The sequence below is a fragment of the Euprymna scolopes genome, chromosome 16 (genome assembly GCF_053919585.1).
Source record: "Euprymna scolopes isolate OS-2025 chromosome 16, ASM5391958v1, whole genome shotgun sequence".
NCBI lineage: Eukaryota > Metazoa > Mollusca > Cephalopoda > Sepiida > Sepiolidae > Euprymna > Euprymna scolopes.
The window spans coordinates 16502607-16522706 of record NC_136497.1 but is presented as its reverse complement, the minus strand read 5'-3'; the positions used below and the strand labels follow the sequence as shown (position 1 = coordinate 16522706).

At 37.8% G+C, this 20100-nt stretch overlaps 1 protein-coding gene across 2 annotated transcripts in view; it reads right to left on the bottom strand.

Annotated features, from left to right (window-relative positions):
- Window positions 1–20100, bottom strand: part of LOC145295858 (peptidyl-prolyl cis-trans isomerase NIMA-interacting 4-like) — a 29342-nt gene that overhangs the window by 2686 nt on the left and 6556 nt on the right. The window contains exon 2 of one of the 2 annotated variants that reach the window (XM_080141586.1): window positions 10107–11305. The exons of the other annotated variant lie outside the window; for it this stretch is intronic. Within the exon in view, the coding sequence (XP_079997712.1) occupies window positions 10931–11305 (375 nt within the window). The 3' untranslated portion in view covers window positions 10107–10930. Of the gene's footprint in view, window positions 1–10106; window positions 11306–20100 lie in introns of those variants that run through there. 2 annotated transcript variants of the gene reach the window in all.

The window sequence follows — 20100 nt, the reverse complement described above, 5'->3', positions numbered from 1 at the left end:
TTTGTCCAATATATTTATCGAACAACATAAGTTTTTGTGAATTTCAACTCCACTAAAATTCTTTTACTTTTATGCAATTTAATAACACTGTAATAGATCATGTTTTTATATTAGTTTAAACTTCTGGTGTTGTCTTGAATAAATAATGTACTCGTTCTAGCACTGAACTCTATATTACCAGTTTTATTCTTCAATTTATTATATAAAATTAAATAAAATGTCTGCCAATTTGGATGTTCAGCACAAAGATCACACAGTATTATTGTAAAAATTTTCTAATACAAGCATTTAGATTTTATTTAATCTTGGATGGAAAGATCACATTTATGTTATAAACTAACAGTACTTGTACAGTTTAATGGAGACATAAAAAAATGAAAATATTGAAAAAAAAAGTTATATTGTATGTATTCGTTTTGGACTGAAGTTCACCAAAAAATAATTTCACTTTAATTTGATAGAGTAGTTTGTTTTTTTTTACAACGGAAAAACGTTTTTATCACAGCGCGCTGAAGGTAGCAATGTTTGGATTTTTAGAATATGCCATGGGGAGATAACTCAGTCTAAAGTGCCAACCACCTCAGCGCTCTTCATCTTAATAGCTTTTCTTAAAAATCGAAACATGGCTATCTTTTGATCAGTATCATAAATTGTTTTTCGCTGTAAAAAAAAAAAAAAAAAAAAAAAAAAAACACTTGATCAAATTAAGGAAATTTTTTTTTTTTTTTTTTTTGAGAACTTCAGTCCATAATGGATACGTACAATATAACCTTTTTTCGATATTTTCATTTTTTTAATGTCTTGATTAAACTGTACAAGTACCAAACTAACTGATACCTTGAGCATTACGCAGGAACAAATGAATATTTCAGTTTATTTACCATTTTTATTTTTTTTTATTTTAATCTCTAAATTATCAAGTTACAAATACGAGTCGTTCCAAAAATGAGGCCTCCTATTTTTCCCCTCAAGAACTAAACCACTGAAAAACTACAAAGACAGGAGTGGCATCATTAAAACCAGTGAACGTTTGTGATCCAGAATTGATTTTTCTACATAGTCACCAGCATTCTCAATGCACTTTTACCAGCCTCTTGATACCTCAGTCGTAAAAGTCCAAAGCATACTTTGTCACTCACATCTGTTGCCACTCTGAAATCAATGAACCCATCTCCTGTGCTAACATCAACTACATCAGCTTCGTAAACATTGTACCAGTGCCAGTGAATGTTGATCCATGCAATTTTTTCTGCATGGAAGAATTCATTGACGCATCTCTGCTTCTGGAGCATGTCCATCACAGGAGTTGTTTTCTTAAGAGTCTCACACCATCAATATCTACAACAGAGAAATGAAACTTTCAGGTCATGAATGCATAAGTTCAGTGAACATAACAATGCAATTTGCAATCGACTTTGATCTATTCAGGTGGAATAATAAATAAGAGTGTTACTTTCATAAAACTCCTCATAATTTTTTTATAGGAAGATCCGATGCAAATACACATTGTTGTAAACCCCTAACATTAATTTAGTGGCCTTTTTAGATTCATTCTAAACTCAAACAGAAATTTGTTTGATCTTGCTATAGGGCCTATTTTTCAATAACATCCCATGACAGACAAAATTATTTCAAAAGAGAAAAGCTCTCAAAGTCATTTTCCATTCTCGTGCAGAAATAAGTTTTTTGTTAACAATGTAAATATGTTGGAAAGAATTGGCATAGTAGAAGGATCAATGTCTTTTTCATGATTCTTGTGATGATTCCATTTCTTCAGAACTTTCTTTGTCGTCCCCCCCCCCCGGTATTCGTCATTCATTTTTGTTCATTAAAATAAGGTATATGTTTAGTTTTTGATTCAATGCCTCCATTCAGTCTCAAAAGACAAAAGATACTCTCTGTAGGGACAGCTGCGCCTGTAATTGTGAGGCAAGGGTTGCGCATTCTCCAACCACACCTCTCCTGAATCGGCACTGTTTGAATCCAGTGGGAAGGAGAAGTCCAGGACAACTGGAAACAACGCCAAGATAAGCAGAGAGCATATACAGCACCTGGAAGTCCCAAATGGTCACCCATTTAGGACTGACCGGGTTCAACGTTGCTTAACTCCAGTGATCCAGCGGGGAACCCGTGTGTTAACATGATTATGCCGTAGTTTTAGATTAATATAATTCTTATTGATTTACATACGAATACATTAATCAGAGAATGTGAAGAAAAAAAAACACACACACACACATCAGAAACACATCCTCCATTCAGGGAAGCAGTAGATATTTTATAATTACATTTTACTATCCACAGTCTGTCTATATTCCTATAAATCTTTTTTTTTTATGTATTCATATTCTTATTAAAAACACCTTTTTTTTTTCTTTTTTTTTTTTTTTTTCAAAAAGAATACAACTTTCTTATATAAGGACTGGCGAGGGGTACCCGGCATTGCCCAGGTGTTTGGAGGTGTGGGGGGAGAGGGTTAAAAAAAAAAAAAAGTAAGTATGAGGATCGAACCCGAACCGTTGAGGCAAAGTTGTAAATTAAAGTGTGAAAAAAAAAAAAAAAAAGTGCGACGTTAACCATTGCCCTACCGCGAGATGCTAACGGAAAGACGTTTGAATTTATTTAATTACTTGGATTTAGCAGGTGCCCGTTTAAATGAGGTCAAGTTTGACTGCGGGATAGTATTCATTTACTGCTGAACGCTTTTTTTTTCCCCCAAGATGTTATAGGAAAAAGACTAACCCACATGCGGCGAGCGACAAATATTGAATATTTATCTTCCTGAAATCGAGCAAATTAAATAGACAGGCGAGCTCCGTTGTTAACTGTGAGATTTTACGATTTATATGTGATATAAAAAGTTTTAAAAAGTTGTGAAGCAAGCAACCGCTTTTCTGAAAAAAGCCTTTTGTTGACATACAGAAAAAGCGACCACACATACATACATACATATTCGCTTTTATATATATATATAGATTGTGAAATTGCATTCATTAGCAAGAGATCTAGCTAATTTGCATATTCTTTTAAACATTCATTTTAATTAATTCCCTGTTAGTTTTTTCAGTTTTCTTATGGGATGATCATCTTTAGTTAACTATTATGTGTAATTATATCCATGCAGATATTCAACATGATTTATATTTGCGTAAAAAGTTTATAGTAAACACAAAGCTCTTTTCATATATATTTATGTATGTGTATATATTTTTATTTGAAAAATTTTGCCTACCAAACTCCTCCTACAGTTTTTGGTTTACAAACATGAAATTTCAAATATAAAGTTATTGAACCCATGTGAAACTATTTGGGTTTTAGCCCGGCAAAATCCATCCTTAAAAAAAAAAAAAAAAAAAAAAAATGAAATTTGCCAGGTGAAGGTCAAATGACAGCATTACGAATATGCATGCATAACATAGTAGCTATTAGTTTATGTTTTAATTTTTAGCCTGGCAGCAAGCTCAGTCATAATCGGCAGAGGAAAAATTAAATTTGAAGCCAGACGAGACATTTTTTTTTTTAACTTTTTAATCATTACTATATAATGGGTCCAATATAATATAATAATAAATATGAAATCTGCATTAATCAAAATTTGATATTTGAACGTACTTTACAACCGTGCAATGCCAGGCGCCCTGCTAGTATCATATAATTACATATTGACATTCATAGCATAGATTATATAATTACATATTGATATCCACAGCAGATATTATATAATTAAAATTTTATAATTTTAATTATATATTGTTATTCACAGAGAACCTTGTTTCGTCTTTATAAGACTCGTGTGGCTATATATGCAACTAATCACACAACTCAAACCTTCGAATGTATTAAATAATGTGTGCAACATTTCAGCTGCACAATTGAGAAGTATGAATACTGCATTTTAGCAGTATACGTTATCCCCAATAGTGCTCAATCTTAACGAAAGGAAGAGAACTATGCATTACATCTTTGATACAAACAATAATTCTCAAGATAGTGCTCACTCTTTATGGGAGTTAATAATTGTAATAAATAAATATTTATATATACACAGACAAACTGGTTTCATTTTTATAAAACCAAAACAAGCTTGAAATACCATAAACATAATCTCCAAATTTACTCAAGAAGTCTCGATATTGGTCATTTAATTGAAATGAATGGCTCTCGTCTTCAAGAGGCCTCAAGTTTTGACAAGCTTCTGGGCTTGACCATTACTCCTGATCTTAAATGGAACACGTATATCAAATCTGTTGCCAAGGCCGCTGGAAAAATGGTGGGATCTTTCTATCGATCCAGTAGATATCTCACTGCTGATGCTATTCTCTATCTATATAAGAGCCAGGTACGTCCAAGGATGGAATACTGTTGCCACATCTGGGCAGGAGCTGCTAGAAAGGACTTGTCCTGCCTTGATAGAGTTCAAAATAGACTTCGTAGCCTCGTAGGAGATGTCCTTTTCTCCTCCTTGCAACCTCTATCTCACAGAAGAGATGTTGCGAGTTTGTCTCTGATGTATCGTTATTTTCATGGAAAGTGTTCAACTGAGCTTCAATCTATGGTCCCCCCTCGCCAAACTTTCACAAGAAACACTCGTCTAGCTGTAAACACTATCAATAATTTCCCCCACTCTTTATCTGTGCCTAACCCTAAACATAGATTCCATGAACAAAGCTTCTTTCTTAGAACTGCACGCCTGTGGAATTGTCTTCCATTTTCCTGCTTTCCGGCTGACTACAATATGGTTGTGTTCAAGTCTAAAGTAAATAAGTTCTTGATGAGCCGTTCCATATAAGTTATTAAATTTACCAAATTTTCATTACTAATGATTACTATATTGACCAATTTCTACTGTACACTCTTTAACCCTTATCCTTGAGTGGCCTCTGGGCCTTGATAATGTGGTGATGCCTTTGTAAAAAAAAAAAACAAAAAAAAAACATACATTTATAATTTGTTTTGTCAAACTTTTTTCTGTATACACAATCGTTTGATCAATTGTATTATTAATAAAATTAAATAAAGAGATTTTATTTAAAAAAATATGGATAGCGTTTTAAAAACATTAGAAGTTCATTTTCAAGGGAGATAATTTTAATTCTAGAATTAGTAAAACATCAAATATCGCTGAAATATAGAGAACAGATACAGCACTTATCTTAATCAAAAAGCCAAGGAACCATAAAAAACATCATTTTTTGTGACTAAGTATTTTTTACATGAAAATAAAAATTTTAGTTAATCAGAATACCTTTTAATTGGGGCGGGGGGGGGGAGGGTTAATGTAATATTGGTTCTGTTGACAACCATTCTTGCAATAATTACCTCCTTTTTTGGGAGGTGGGGGTAGTGGTCGTTCGTTCTGATACTATCCTTTAAATCAGAGGTTTTGATTTTGACTGGAGCACATCAAATGCCTGGCCAATCGGTGAAAGTTTCACTGGCATACAATTGTCCAATGGAAAGATGCAATCTCACGTTTTAAAGATCAACGTGCAGATAAATGCCAATAAGACAAAGATACTGATGGCAGTCCTTCTCCCAAATGATAAACAACCAGTTGTCCTAAACAAGGAAACCCTTCTGTCAATTTCAATTACAGCTCTTTTATCAGAAAGGAAATATGGCCGAACACCAAAGGTCCTCATCCGCACCATTTTCCTTTATAGCAATAAAACTTGGCCTGTGCGGGAAAATAACCTATGCAAACTGGACGTATTCGACCATCACTGCCTACATCGCATCCTCAATGTCTGCTAGCAACAGTTTATCCCCAACAGCACAATTTGCACTTGTTGTAAGATCCATTCTCTCCAAAAATCTTTGTTTGGTTCAGCTATTCTCTTTCGTCAGCATCTAAGTGAATTCCTCTAGGAAGTCATCGATCCAGCTCCGCCACCAGACTGGAAGAAACATCACAATAGTCAACTCAAAACCTGGCTCCAGACAATAAAGCAGGATGCTGAACTGATTCTGGGGCCTCACCTTTTCGGGATCTGTCGCTGGAACCACAAATGACTTATACTCATAATGGAAGCAGTCTTGAATCGCTGTGCCTGGTCAGCCAGTGTTTGGAATGTGGTGAACTTGTCAGAAAGAGTAGACCCAACCGACATGCTGCAACCATAACCAAATTAGGTCAGTATAGTATATGTGATTCACCATAATACTAACTAAAGAAGAACAATAATTTTATAAACGTTTTTTTTTTTTTTACACCAGAAAATTATTTAAGTCATTCTTCAATAGATCGCATATTTCTTTGTTTATGAAGATGGCATATTTTTTTTTTCAAACAATTTGCATTTCAGTATTTCATGCAGACAAGTAAACCTGCCATTATTTTTAATGTTATTTAAATGAATATGCAAATTTGTTTTTTTTTCACCTATCTTAATTATATTAACATTAAAACAGCTTATGTTGTATAGCATATTTTCATTTGTCATGGCGCATTCCTCCTCTTCTTTTATTCGGGGGGGGGGGGGGCAGTATAGTATACGTTCATTCCTCTATTCTGTTGTAATATCATGCTCCCAGGCCGGGGGAGGGGGTGTTAGCACTCATCATGAAATTATCCTCTTAATCATTATTGGATAGGCAATTAACCCTATTTTCTTTTTCAGACAAAACTAAATGGTTGCTGCCAGAAGGATAATTAGCGAAAACCTTTGTATCAGACACAGAATTTCCCAGGTTCCAAATTAGTGGAAATTAAAGAATAAAGACAACAGTTGAGCCAAAAATAATAGATTTTGTTTCTTTATACGCGTTAAACTCTTTGGAACATTTACAACTAATTTTTTTTTCAGACTATTGTCCTAGGAAACATTGCTATTACATTTCTGTTGATATACTCTTTGGCCTCATTCAGGTTTATTCATCTACGGTGATGTTTTTCACATATTTAAATATGAACAAGATTTCACATTGACACTCCCTTTTGCCTAGAAGCTGTGTTCTAAAATTCATAATGATCAGTTAATTAGTTCTGAACCCTGTCCACCCAACTATAGAAACATGTACACACTTTTGGTTGTGGATGTGAACATGCTATTACTGCTCGTTAATGTGCTGATGGCAGAAGGTTCAGGAAGTAGCTGACAACCAATTCTTACATTTCAACATATTTCCTTTAAACCTCAAGCAGAGTCTTTTGGATCTATGTTTTGTCTGCCATCTTGCATGCCAGTGAGAAATAGGCCGTAAACACTTCAGCATAATTATGCCATAATTGAATGGATGTGTGGCAATAAACACAAAAGAATCCCTTCGGTCATATTCAGAAGTTTTGTATCAGTGAGATCTGGGATGAGTTATGTGCTCAGCATCCCAGGTGGCTTGGGCATGTACAGCATGCCACCTTTTACATCAACTCAACACGCATGGATACTCCAAGCTCTAGGGTGCATGGAAGAGTAAGAAAGACCTGCTTAAGTGTGGACATAGTGACTTGACTGTTTGCAACACGATGTTATGAGGTGCTTTAAATAAGTTTTCAAATTTCTTTTCATATGGGCACTTTTAATGATAGTACACACATGAAACTCTAGTCCCCTTCGAAGTAATCTTCTTCGGCTGTAATGCACTTGCTGTACCATTCCAACAACTTCTGGAAGGCCTCATGGAAGTTCTCTTGTGTGAGCATATCAATGACCCTCACAGCAGCCTCTTTCATCTCCTTGTCTCATAACAACAACCTCAAAGGATTTCCTTGCGCTTAGGGAATAAACAAAAGTCGCAGGGAGCAAGGGTCTGGACTACGGGGAGAGTGAGAAACGGTCTTGATGCCCATCTTGATCAAATAGTCTGTGACAAGGATGGAGCACCCTTCACGTGAAGTTCTTTGCAAATATTTGTGTGTACACACCGACATCAAACTGTGCATATATTGTCTCTATAGATACATGATGGTCCTTATCCATGAAATTCTTTACTTGGCCAATCAACTGGTGTTCTGACTTCCTTATTCTTCCTATACCTCACGGACTCACCATCTTCCTTGAATCTCTTATGCCACTCAAAAACTGATGCTTGATTCATGCAAGATAGTCCAAAAGCAGTCTGAAGTATTTCATACATTTCTGTGGCATTTTTAATAAGTTTAAAACAATTTTATTGTATATTGTTTTTTTAAGTGTTCTTATGTCCAGATTACATTTTTGAAATTCACCAGTTGTGACAATCAGGCTTTAGTAGGGTGTATTCCAATTCCTGCTGTAGCTGTTTATTTGAAAGTTAAATCATAAAAATTAGTCAGTCATCTCAGAAGTTGTATAGCGAAAACATACAGAATTTTCAAGTGTCTACAATTTTAAATGCCTGTACAAAAAAATCTGAAAACGTATTGAAAGTATCTGCCTTGAACCTCATCGAGAGCAGGTGCAAAACGTTACCTGGTGTTGTCCACCCAAAAATACGGGACACCTTATATAGCAGAAATGATGACATTAATGTTAAAATAGGGATATTTGAGGTTTCTACATAAAGTCCTTTGTTTTCCATTTATGTCTTAGAAGCATTGTCCACGGACTTTTCTATGGATTGGCTGGAAGAGCTGTAAACAATGGACGAATGTTGCAGAAAAAAATGGTCTGAAAGTGAATGTTAGTCTAAACAAAAATGATAAACAGTTATAGTATTGGAAAGCTCCCCTGTTCAAGTTTTAAAAATTCAATTCTTTGTGGTACTTATAAGCATTGGGTATACAAAAAGAGCAGTCAAATTATTGTAGGTTGAAGGAGGATAACCAGTTTGTATGAAAGAATTTTTTTTTTTTTTTTACTACAAAGGAATCGCCACTTATCAGGCCCAGAGGCCACTCGAGGATAAGGGTTAAAGAGTGTACATTGGTCAAAAGGATTACTTAAGGGGAACGGCTCATCAAGAACTTGTTTACATTGGACTTGAAGACGGCCATATTGTAGTCAGCTGGAAAGCAGGTTAATGGAAGAGAGTTCTCCAGGTATGCAGTTCTAAGAAAGAATCTTTGTTCATGGAATCTATATTAAGGTTTAGGCACAGATAAAGAGTAGGGGGAATTATTGATAGTGTTTACAACCAAACGAGTGAATGTTTGGCAAGGGGGGGGGGACCATACAAGCACTTACCATGAAAATAACGATAAAACAGAGACAGGCTCGCAACGTCTCTTCTGTGAGAAAGAGGTTGCAAAGAAGAGAAAAGGGCATTCCCCACTAGGCTACAAAGTCTATTCTGAACTCTGTCAAGGCAAGATAAAGTCTTCCTAGCAGCTCTTACCCAGATGTGACAGCAACACTCCATCCTTGGCCGTACCTGGCTCTTATAAGTGTAAAAGAATGGTGATGGATGAGAAAGATGTGGAGAAAGTATATCTGAATTGCAAACTTTTATATATATTTTTTTTTTTACAAGGTGGTCACCACTTATCAAGGCTCAGAAGCCACTTGGGGATAAGGGTTATTGTGTGTACAGTACATTAGTGTTGAGATTTGATAAACTGTCTTAAGGGGGCGATTTATCAGGAATTTGTTCATGTTGGACTTGAAGACATCCAGGTTGTAGTCAGGTGGGAAACAGGCTACAGGAAACAGGAACAGAATTCCACAGGCGTGCACTTCTAAGAAAGAAGCTTTGCTCATGCAAGATGGTCCAAAAGTAGTCTAAAGCATTTCATACATTTCTGTGACATTTTTAACAAGTTTAAAACAATTTTATAGTACATTGTTTTTTTAAGTGTCCTCATTCACCCTGCTTTCCAGTTGAGTACAATATGGTCACCTTCAAGTCCAATGTAAACAAGTTCTTGATGAGCTGTCCCCTTAAATAATCCAATTTACCAAATTTCCATTACTAATGATTACTACGTTATTGTCCCATTGACAACCGTACACTTATTAACCCTTATCCTCGAGTGGCCTCTAGACTGTGATAAGTGGTGACTCCCTTGTAAAAAAGAAAAAAAGACATTGTCAATTGGACGTAAGGGGCTACTATTTTTAACCATGTTTTCAGGGGACTGTAAAGAGATGAGCAAGATGTCAGTTCAGTTTACATAAGAGAAAAGCTGCCGAGATTGTTTTTGTTATATTTTTGCATATGGTAGCAAGAATTGGAAAACACAGGTGAAATATATTTAAATTTATTTATTTACAAGGATAAATGGAAGATGTTATCGGAGTATTCTGATATGATGCGCTTGCTACACAAGTCTTTTTTATTCGCAGGCTCGAACATACATAGCGTTCCCTTAAAAAAAAAAAAAAAAAGTTCTCCTGTGGAGTCTGAGAATCCACTTCCCTTTTCCCACATTCGCTCAACCATTATATCACAGGGCGTTACATGAATGTACAAGTTATTTATTATTTTTTATTGCAATTTTTGTGGATTTGGAGTTGGAACGTATTATTAAATAGACAAATATGATCTTGGTGATACCACTGGAGCATGGATGGAAAATGTTACCACTGTCAACAGGCATGTGTATGCAGTGTGATAATGTATGAACATGAAATTTGATCAGTGGGGGTTGAAGATATGCATTGCATGGAGAGAAATATTACAAGAATGATACAATGGATGTCTAATGAAACGGGCTTGGTTCAGAGGAATATTACATTTGGACAGTACAAGAAGACGTATGCAAAGCAGGAGACTCTGATGATATGGCCACATTGAAAAAAAAACAATTGGATGAAAGTTCTTGGATCAAAGATAAGTTAGTTTGGAAGTCAAATTTTTTAAAGCTGTCCATCACATGCCAGCATGTTAAACAGACATTAAACCGAATATGATGATGAATTTTAAATCCAGCACAAATACTAAATCATCTTTAACTGCCTCATCAAAAAAGCCATTAATCTTTATCAAAAGATGTTGAAATAATTTAATGGCATATGTACAAGGTGAGTCAGAAGTAATGGGGGTAGTGGAAAGATTTTTAGTTCTGAGAATTTTATTGACGTTTCACATCATGTAACATTCTTACAATCGATCTTTGAGAAATGCCAAATTCTTGTGACGCTTGTCTCGTGGATTTCTGCGGATTCTCAGCAAAAGCCGCTCTAATAATCTGAGTCTTTTCAAACGTACAAACGGACTTTGGTCTTCCTGGTCTCGGTAGATCTTCGCATGAACCCGTCGATTCAAAGCGCTGAACAAGTCTACCTACAGTGTCCCTTTTGACTGTTCGATTGAATTTTTCTTGAAATCGGCGACAGGTCTCACTCTTATTGTCTGTTTTGTAAAACGTTTTTACAATGAAAAAACGTTCTTCAGCTGTCAATCTTGGATTATTCGTCTTTGCCGTTCCTAGGGCACGATTTTCAATCTGAAATAGACACATACAAGTGTAAATTGCCAAGTGACAGAAACGACTAAACTGATACCAGATAAGGTGTGTTCACATGAACCGATTTGGTTATTAATCTCGTATCAAGAAGTCGATCATAGGGAAGATTAAAAAAGTCACCCATTAATTTATAACTAGCAGAACCGTGGAAATTCCATAGTAGATGAAACCATCAATCCTCACATCAGCAAAAGCCATAAACAAATAATTAGAATGAGGCTGTCCTTCAATAGAATAATCAGTGGAATATTAGTTCAGATCAGCCTGTGAATTAAAAATAAACTTTTCTGTAGACAAATATGGAGAACTGCTTGAGATATGCTATTACAAGAAATAGAGCCATAGTAAGGCATCAGTTCTTCCCAGAGATTTTACTTGAAATTTTAATTGTGCTTCATTAATTTCACTGTAACTTTTGACTCAATGGATCACAAAAGTCTTTAGGACCTTGTGTGTCAAAATGGCTTACCGATCAAGCTTCTCAACTTCATCAAGGTATACTATTTTTTTTTCTTTTACAAGGTGGTCACCACTTATCAAGGCCCGGAAGCCACTCAGGGATAAGGGTTATTGCAATGTTAGTGTGGAGATTTAATAAAGTGTCTACTTAAGGGAGCGGTTCATCAGGAATTTGTTTACGTTGGACTTGAAGACATCCAGGTTGTAGTCAGGTGGGAAACAGGCAGACGGAACAGAGTTCCACAGACGTGCAGTTCTAAGAAGCTTTGTTCATGGAATCTACGTTTTGATTTAGGCACAGATAAAGAGTGGGGAAAATTTTTGACAGTGGATTCAGCTAGACGGGTGTTTTCGTAAAAGATTGGCAAGGGGGGACCAGAGATTGGAGTTCAGAAGAGCACCTGCCAGGAAAATAACGATAAAACAAAGATAGGCTCGCAACGTCTCTTCTGTGGGGAAGAGGTTGCAGGGAAGAGAAAAGGGCATCCCACACTAAGCCACGAAGTCTATTTTGTACTCTGTCAAGGCAGGATAGGCTGTTTTTAGCAGCTCCTGCCCAGAATATGGCAGCAGTATTCCATCCTTGGACGTACTTAGCATTTATATAGATAGAGAATTGCATCAGTAGTGAGATATCTTCTGGAGCGGTAGAAGGATCCCACCATCTTTCCAGTGACCTTGGCAACAGACTTGATGTACGTGTTCCATTTCAGATCAGGAGTAAAGGTCAAACCCAGAAGCTTGTCAAAACATGGGGCTTCTCCTAGACGAGAGCCATCCATTTCAATTGAACACACGCTCAAAGAAAAGTGAGATTTTATGGGGAAAAATCACATTGTCATCATCTAAACAGGCATCCACTAAGGATGTGTGCTCTCCCTCATCATTGACTGCATCCTAAAAAAAAAACAAAAGAAGAAAACAACTTGGTTGGCTTCACCACTAGTGTCAGAGTTGTCCACAACTACTTTATCAATGATCTCGATTTTGCCGATCATGTTGCAATCTTTAACAAGTCCTATGTAGAGGCCCAGCATGCACTCGACAAGGTCAGTCGCATGACCAAAATGGTAGGGATAAAAATGCTTCAAAGACAAAGATTATCTCTGCAAACTACCACCTACCTGACCGAATGGCTATAGCCCTTGATGGTGAAGTTGTGGAAGAGGTTCAAAGCTTCAAGTATCGGGACGCCAATTTTACGGTCACAGGTCAAGCAAAAGATGAAACCAACACTCATATCAATCTGGGTTATAATAGCTTTCATTTATCTTCAGAAATTACTTTGATCTCGCCAGGAGATAAGACAATCAACAAAGTTGTGAATCTACAAAGTCATATATATATATATATATATATATATATATATATATTATTATTAATTGGAATTCATTTTTGAGATGAGCATTATATATTTATTTTTATTTCGGACTATTATTCTCATCTTTATTAGTTGTTGTTTTTTGATCTTTTATTGGTTTTTGTTTATTTACAACGTTTCGGCCAACTATTCCTCTGGCCTTCGTCAGGTGGTAACCGCGACGGATAGGAACTTTGAATCTCCTCTCTCATCTCAAAAATGAATTCCAATTAAGGAATTATATATATATATATATATATATATATATATATATATATATATACCAATCGGTACGGACCCGACTATAGAAGATCAGATAAATAAACGTGGATTTATAAGATCAAAGAATCCAACCTTGATCGCCCTTCGGGGCCCGTGGCACAGTTGATAGAGACGTTCCAGATGAACATTGTCTGAAGATAGCGGTTTCAATCCCACCCAAAGCGTGCCAGAGGTTAATTGGCCAAAATGTGGTGAAATGACAACAACTACGGATGGCAGTGATGGCTGAGAATGCAGTTAGGAGATTCAAAGTTCCTATCCGTCGCGGTTACCACCTGACGAAGGCCAGAGGAATAGTTGGCCGAAACGTGAATAAACAAAACCAATAAAAGATGAAAAACAACAACTAATAAAGATGAGAATAATAGTCCGAAATAAAAATAAATTAATACTACAAAGTCATGGTCAGTATAATTCTTCTCTATGGATGCAAGACTTGACCATTGCACAAAGATCATCAATTTGGAATTTTCCATCACTACTGCCTCTGCAGTATTCACCTCTCCGACCAGATCCCCAACTTGACCATCTGTGCTAGATGTAATATTTTTCATCTGAAAGAAACTCTGCTCAAAATGAGACTCCAGTGGTTCAGCCATATGGTCTGGTCTGGTCTGGGGAGGAAGTTCCTCCATAAACTAGTGGCACCCAATGCATGCGCCAATGTGACCAACTCAAAATGTGGCCAACAACGGTCAAAGCAGACACAGAATTTGTATCTGATCCTTTCGGTTTTTGGTGTCCGATGTTGGAATCACAAATGGCTAGATCATGCCACTGACTTTGCTGCTGATCGATGAGGGTGGATGACCTTGATGTGCAATGCGACTGACACTGGTTTGACCAACCCTGGATGGATGCCAGTATAAGTAAATTTTCATTTCTTGGGCGTGGTTTTCATTTTATATGATTGTCTTCTGTCTTGTCATAACTTGTTAATGGATTTTAACCCTTTATGACCTGGTTTAACTAATTCATTTAGTTGTAAATACATAAATATAAATGGCATAAATAAAGTGGGAATTGATTCAAACACGCTTTGTACATATTAGTTCAGTATACGGGTAGATGCCAGACGCATCCAGATTGTAATGTTCATTGCTTACATTCAGTATGGCGCCATCTAAAATTAACAATAAATATTTTTTTTAATCATCTACATCATAATTCAAGTCATAAAGGGTTAATGCTAAAGGGATCAAATTTTGTTCATTGTGGGATCCAATCTGTTGAAAAACTGATACCATGCCATTGAAACTGGAGACATCTGGAATTTCCTTTAAAAGAAATTATCCAAAAGACGAGACTAAAAGATGTATTTCTTATAAAAGGAAAATTAAAACTGTAAAATTTTAAAAAAATTACATAGAAACATAAAAAAGGCATAATGCGCTTTACAACTACAACTAAATTTTCACCCAAAAACTGATTAAAAAGCTTGCTGCATGTCTGAATACCTTTTATGTAAAATTTCAAATGTTTAGACCCAAAATTGGCTGAATAGTTTGCTAGAGACCGCAAAGGTAAAATCTTTTGAACTTTGACCTCTTGGAACCCAAATTATCAGAAACAAACGATTAAAAAGCTTGCCTTGTGTCTAAATACACTTTAAGTAAAATTTCAAATGTTTAGACCAAAAATTGGCTGAGTAATTTGGTAGAGGCTGCAGAGGTCAATTTTTTTGTTTAACTTTGATCCAATTTTGACCTCTTAACATTTATTATTCCGGGCTCACATCAAATTATAAAGTTAGATCCATGTCCAAGTAACCTATACCTAAAATTTCAAGTGTTTAGACCTAAAATTGGCGAAGAAGTTTGGTAGAGTTCTCAAAAGTCAAATCATTGAACTTTGACCCCCTTAACAGCCAAATTTCTGGCCGAAGACAGATTAAAAAGATTTTTCCAAATCTCAATACCCCTTATGTCAAATCTCGAGTCTGTAGACCAAAAATTGACAGAGTTATTTGGTAAGGAAGTGTACACAGACAGACATTTTCACTTTTATAGATATACAGATTGTAAATTAATATTTTTCTTAAATTACCTTCCAACACATCAATGAAATTTTACTGTTTATTGGCAATTACCTATTTACAATGTCTCCCCACGGGACAGAGTTAGACACCAGGATCGTTTTTTAATGTGGAGAAAAGGTACAAAAATAAGAAATTGTCTCAGTTGTGAAAGACTGCTCCTCCACTGAAAGATAAGAAATGAAGTGCAGCATCTGAAGAACAGATGCTACACTTTGATCTTGGCCAAAGGGCCAAGTTACGTGATAGTAGGGAGGGATTAAAAAAACAGTAGGCAGTTTGGGTGAAGAGAGGTGTTAAAAAAAAAAAAAAAAAAAATTATTAGTAGACAGGCAGGCAGGCTCGAACCTATAACGTGAAAGAAAAGGGGGGGAAAAAGTGACGTCTTTCCCTAATGCGTAGTTATTGCAACGGTGACTTGCTAAAATGTCAGGGAAAAAAGCAACCCCTCTTTGTACAAAACAACAGAGTTGAGGGTGAAGGAATGAATGTTTGTTTGTTTGTTTGTCTGCTAAAAACTTTTGTCATTCGCATCTAACCAGCACGAAACTGGTACCATCTTAAAGGGCAATGCTTCAGATAAATAATATGTGAAAATTGAAATAAAATCTGTGGGACCACTTTTTGGAAGGAGAGGGGGGGGGAGGGGTCACAAGTTACGCACACGTATTAAATTAAAATTATGTTTAAAACACTTATCTTGCAACAGTCATAAGCACTCATGGCCGTGTAAGCATTTGCCCATACGTTTTGCCTTCTTCCTCTCTCTCGTGTTTCACGTTAGAGTCTGGCCACCTTTTTTTTTTTTTTTTGGTCGCATGGGCTGTCGCTGCTATTTTGATTGAAAGAAAAGTTGTTTTGATTCATTCATTTTTGGGGGGAGTGTTCGCTTATGAACTTAAGTTTTGCAAGTTTGCATCCACCACGCGGCATCCTTTTTAACATTTCCATCGATGTAATCCTCCATCCATCCACTGCTACAAAGATACACAGGGTTTACCTAGCATAAAAAAAATTAAAATAATGGTTAACTGCTCCAAAATATACGAAACTGATCCCCTACTTTAAGTTGTAAATTACTTTTTTTCTTCGGTGCTGGTGTAAATTCCTGAAGAAAATGTTAGATCAAATGATATTTTATTTTCCGCAAAATTTTTAAGGGTTTTGAAATTATTTAATATAGACAACGAAACGAAAAAAAATGGTCAAAAAGTAAATATATAACAAATGCTATCAAAGGCAAGATATTCTTTTACCTAGCTGAATAAGTGCAGGGCCTTTGCGCTTGACCCATGTGAGGCATAAAAGCAGTTTTCAAGATGCACCATACACTCGGACAGGTCGGTAGATGAGTTCTACGCTGCATTGACAAAGCTCTCCAGCCTTTTCAGAAGAGTCTCAAGCCAGACGCTGAAGTATGCATTCATGGCTGGACTATCTGCCCATACTCAGGAGTTGCTGCGTGCATCTGCTGATATCAACCAGATCCCAACAGAAAGTACGCTCAGCATAGCAAGGTCCGTGGCGAATAACGAACGGGTTGCAGCCGCTGTTGACAGGTCAGACACAGAAAAAGTGCCTTTACACAAGCGCGGAGAACTCACTGCAATGTTTCAATTGCTCTGGAGCCAACCATCTTGCTAAGCAGTGCCCGTTCAAATGATCGAGGCAGCGTCATACACCATGCATTCGATGCTACCGATGCCAGAAAGAGGGACACATCGCATCAAAATGTCTGGAAAACAGAAACAGGAGGGAGATGTGAGCGCCACTCTTACCCCGAGTAGAATGAGAACCGACCTGCCAGTGAAGCGTGTGTGTGTCAAAGGAGTGATTCGGGACGCATTGATTGACTCTGGGTGCATTCGACCTCTAGTAAGGAGTACGGTGTGTGGTCCACGGAATGGACAAGACAGAGGTACTGACTTGATGGAAAGAGCATGACCAGCAAAGGAGCAACCAAGTTCAGTTTGCAGGTGGATAAAAGGATCCCCATGGTGGTGGAGATGTTGGCCATAGATGAAGATCTATTGGGATTTGATCTCTTGCTTGGAATTTATGTCATACACCTGTCGGGCGGCGTTCATATAAATGAACACGGTGAGGCCAATTTCCCCAAGGAAGTTTGCGGTGTCAGCACTGCTGTTGCAGTGAAAATAGAACGACCTGACTTTGATGTCATATTCGACCCAACTAAGAAACATTGGACGGCAACCTGGAAGTGGTCGAGTGAGCAGCCGCCACAAGAGCTAATCAATTAGATACCTGAATATACCATGCCCAAACACGTTCGGAAGGACTATGATTGCGAATTGCAAACTTGGATTCACAATAGATGGCTGATACCATACCCGGAGAAAGAGCTTGGTTCACCCAACGGATTAATCCCACTAATGGCGATTGTTCAGCATAAGGGAAAAGTGCGGCCTGTTATGGATTACTGTAAACTAAAAAAAAACATGTGGACGCATACACGGCACATGCGGATGTGTGTTCACAAAAGCTGAGAAACTGGCGGAGGAAGGGGCCCGACATATCAGTGTTGAACTTGAGAAAGGCCTTCCTTCAGGTAAATGTGCATCATTCTTTATGGCCGTTCCAAACGATGGTTGTGAAGAGGGAGAGATACTGCTTGACTAGGATGGGATTTGGGCTTAACCTAGCCCCATTCTTTATGCAGGCAATTGTGGAGGCTGTTTTGTCCAAAGATGCAACTGTTCAAGAAGCAACATCAGCATATGTAGATGATTTATACATCAACAACAGCGTGGCATCTGTAGAATGAATAAAGCAGCATCTTCTTTGGTTTGGACTGGAAAGTAAGGAACCAGAGTGGCTTGAAGATGGCACACGAGTGCTTGGATTGGACGTCTGGGGGGAACGTGGCACTCTGCGATGGAAACGTGCTAGTATGATTCCAGATGTTCCAGAGATTGTGACACGTCGAGCCATTTTCTGCCTGTGCGGGAAACTGATCGGGTATCTGCCAGTGTGTGGCTACGAGCAGCAACAGGAATCAAAGCGACGGGCCAACACCGTAACCCAAGGATGGGACGACACCAAAGAGGATGTTCCACTTCAACAAATGCTCCAGGAAATAATAGCCAGGTTGAAACAGAGCAATCCCTCACAGGGTCTACGGTGTGTAAACGGACAAGACGTCAATGTATGGGTGGACGCAAGTTCCCTGTCGACTGGCGTGCTCCTGGAACGCAATACTATAGTCTTCGAAAATGCATATTGACTGCGATCCACGAACGACATGCAGCATATTAACTTGGCTGAACTTTATGCAGCGTTGAAGGGCATCAACCTTGCATTACACTGGAAGTGCAAATTTATGCACTTAAAAATGGACTCTGTAAGTGCGTATCACTGATTAGTGGACACGCTCACTGGAAAAACTAGAGTACGCACAAAGGCTACCAGCGAAATGTTACTCCGACGATTAGACACGATAAAATCATTGGTAGAAGAGTATGGACTTTCAATAGATGTTGCTCTGGTCCTGTTGAGTCAGAACTCGGTAGACTCCATGACACGTATTCCACAAAGGTGGCTCGATAGGATGAAATCCACTACCGAGCCTGTACCTCTGACCTATGCTACAAAGAGTAACGCAATGACTAGTAGTCAGATCATGGAACTGCATAAGAGTAGTGGACATCAAGGCATCCGACGCACAGCATATTTCATTCGGCAGTTTGTCCAACAATTACCAAAGCTAATGTGAGGTCGGCTATTGGAGAATGTGAGGAATGTCGGACGATTGATCCGTTCCCAGTTAATTGGACACCAGGGAAATTGGCGGTACAAGCTAATTGGCAAAGGCTGGAGATGAATATAACACACTTTAACAGCAGACATTTCCTGACGCTCACCGATTGAGGTCCAGCGCATTTTACATTTGGCGGATGTTGTCACAGCAGGACTCCAGACATATCATTCAGCATCTTGAGTCAATATTTTTTCAGGAACTGCTTATTGACAATGACACTGCATTTACCAGTAAGGAATTCAAGGAGTTTTCCACTGCTTGGGGAGTATACCTGCAGTTTCAGTGTGCATACATGCCAGCAATGACATTGCAGTATGATGTCACCGCAGTATTAAGTGGATTGCAGCCAGAAAGAGATGCACTGTTCAGGAAGCAGTATATAGGTACAATGTCACGCCCAACGAACGATACATCATTGTTGACTGCACCTGCCAACGGGATCTATAGATATGAAGTTAGGGTGAAGAACATCAATCCAGTGTCCACGTTACCAGCCTCCACACAAACCCAATACCATCTGGGTGACACTGTATGGGTAAAACCGCCAGATTTTCAATGCACATCCTAGTTTCAAGAAGGAACAGTAACAGAAGTGATCAGCCCGTAAGCCATTGGTGTTGATGGTGTCCCGCGCCATGTGAAGGATACACGACCCCGGACATATACCATCCCCTCTGGTAATGCAGATGATGAGATTTCAGATGACTGCATGTATTACACTGCCTGGCTGAAAACCAACCCAAAATGGAGAAGCCTTGGAACACCGACCAGATGCCATTCCGCCTGGCAGTGCAGATGAGACTTCAGATGATACTGAGGGTATGACACTGCCTAGCCCACAGACAACACAGAATAGAGAG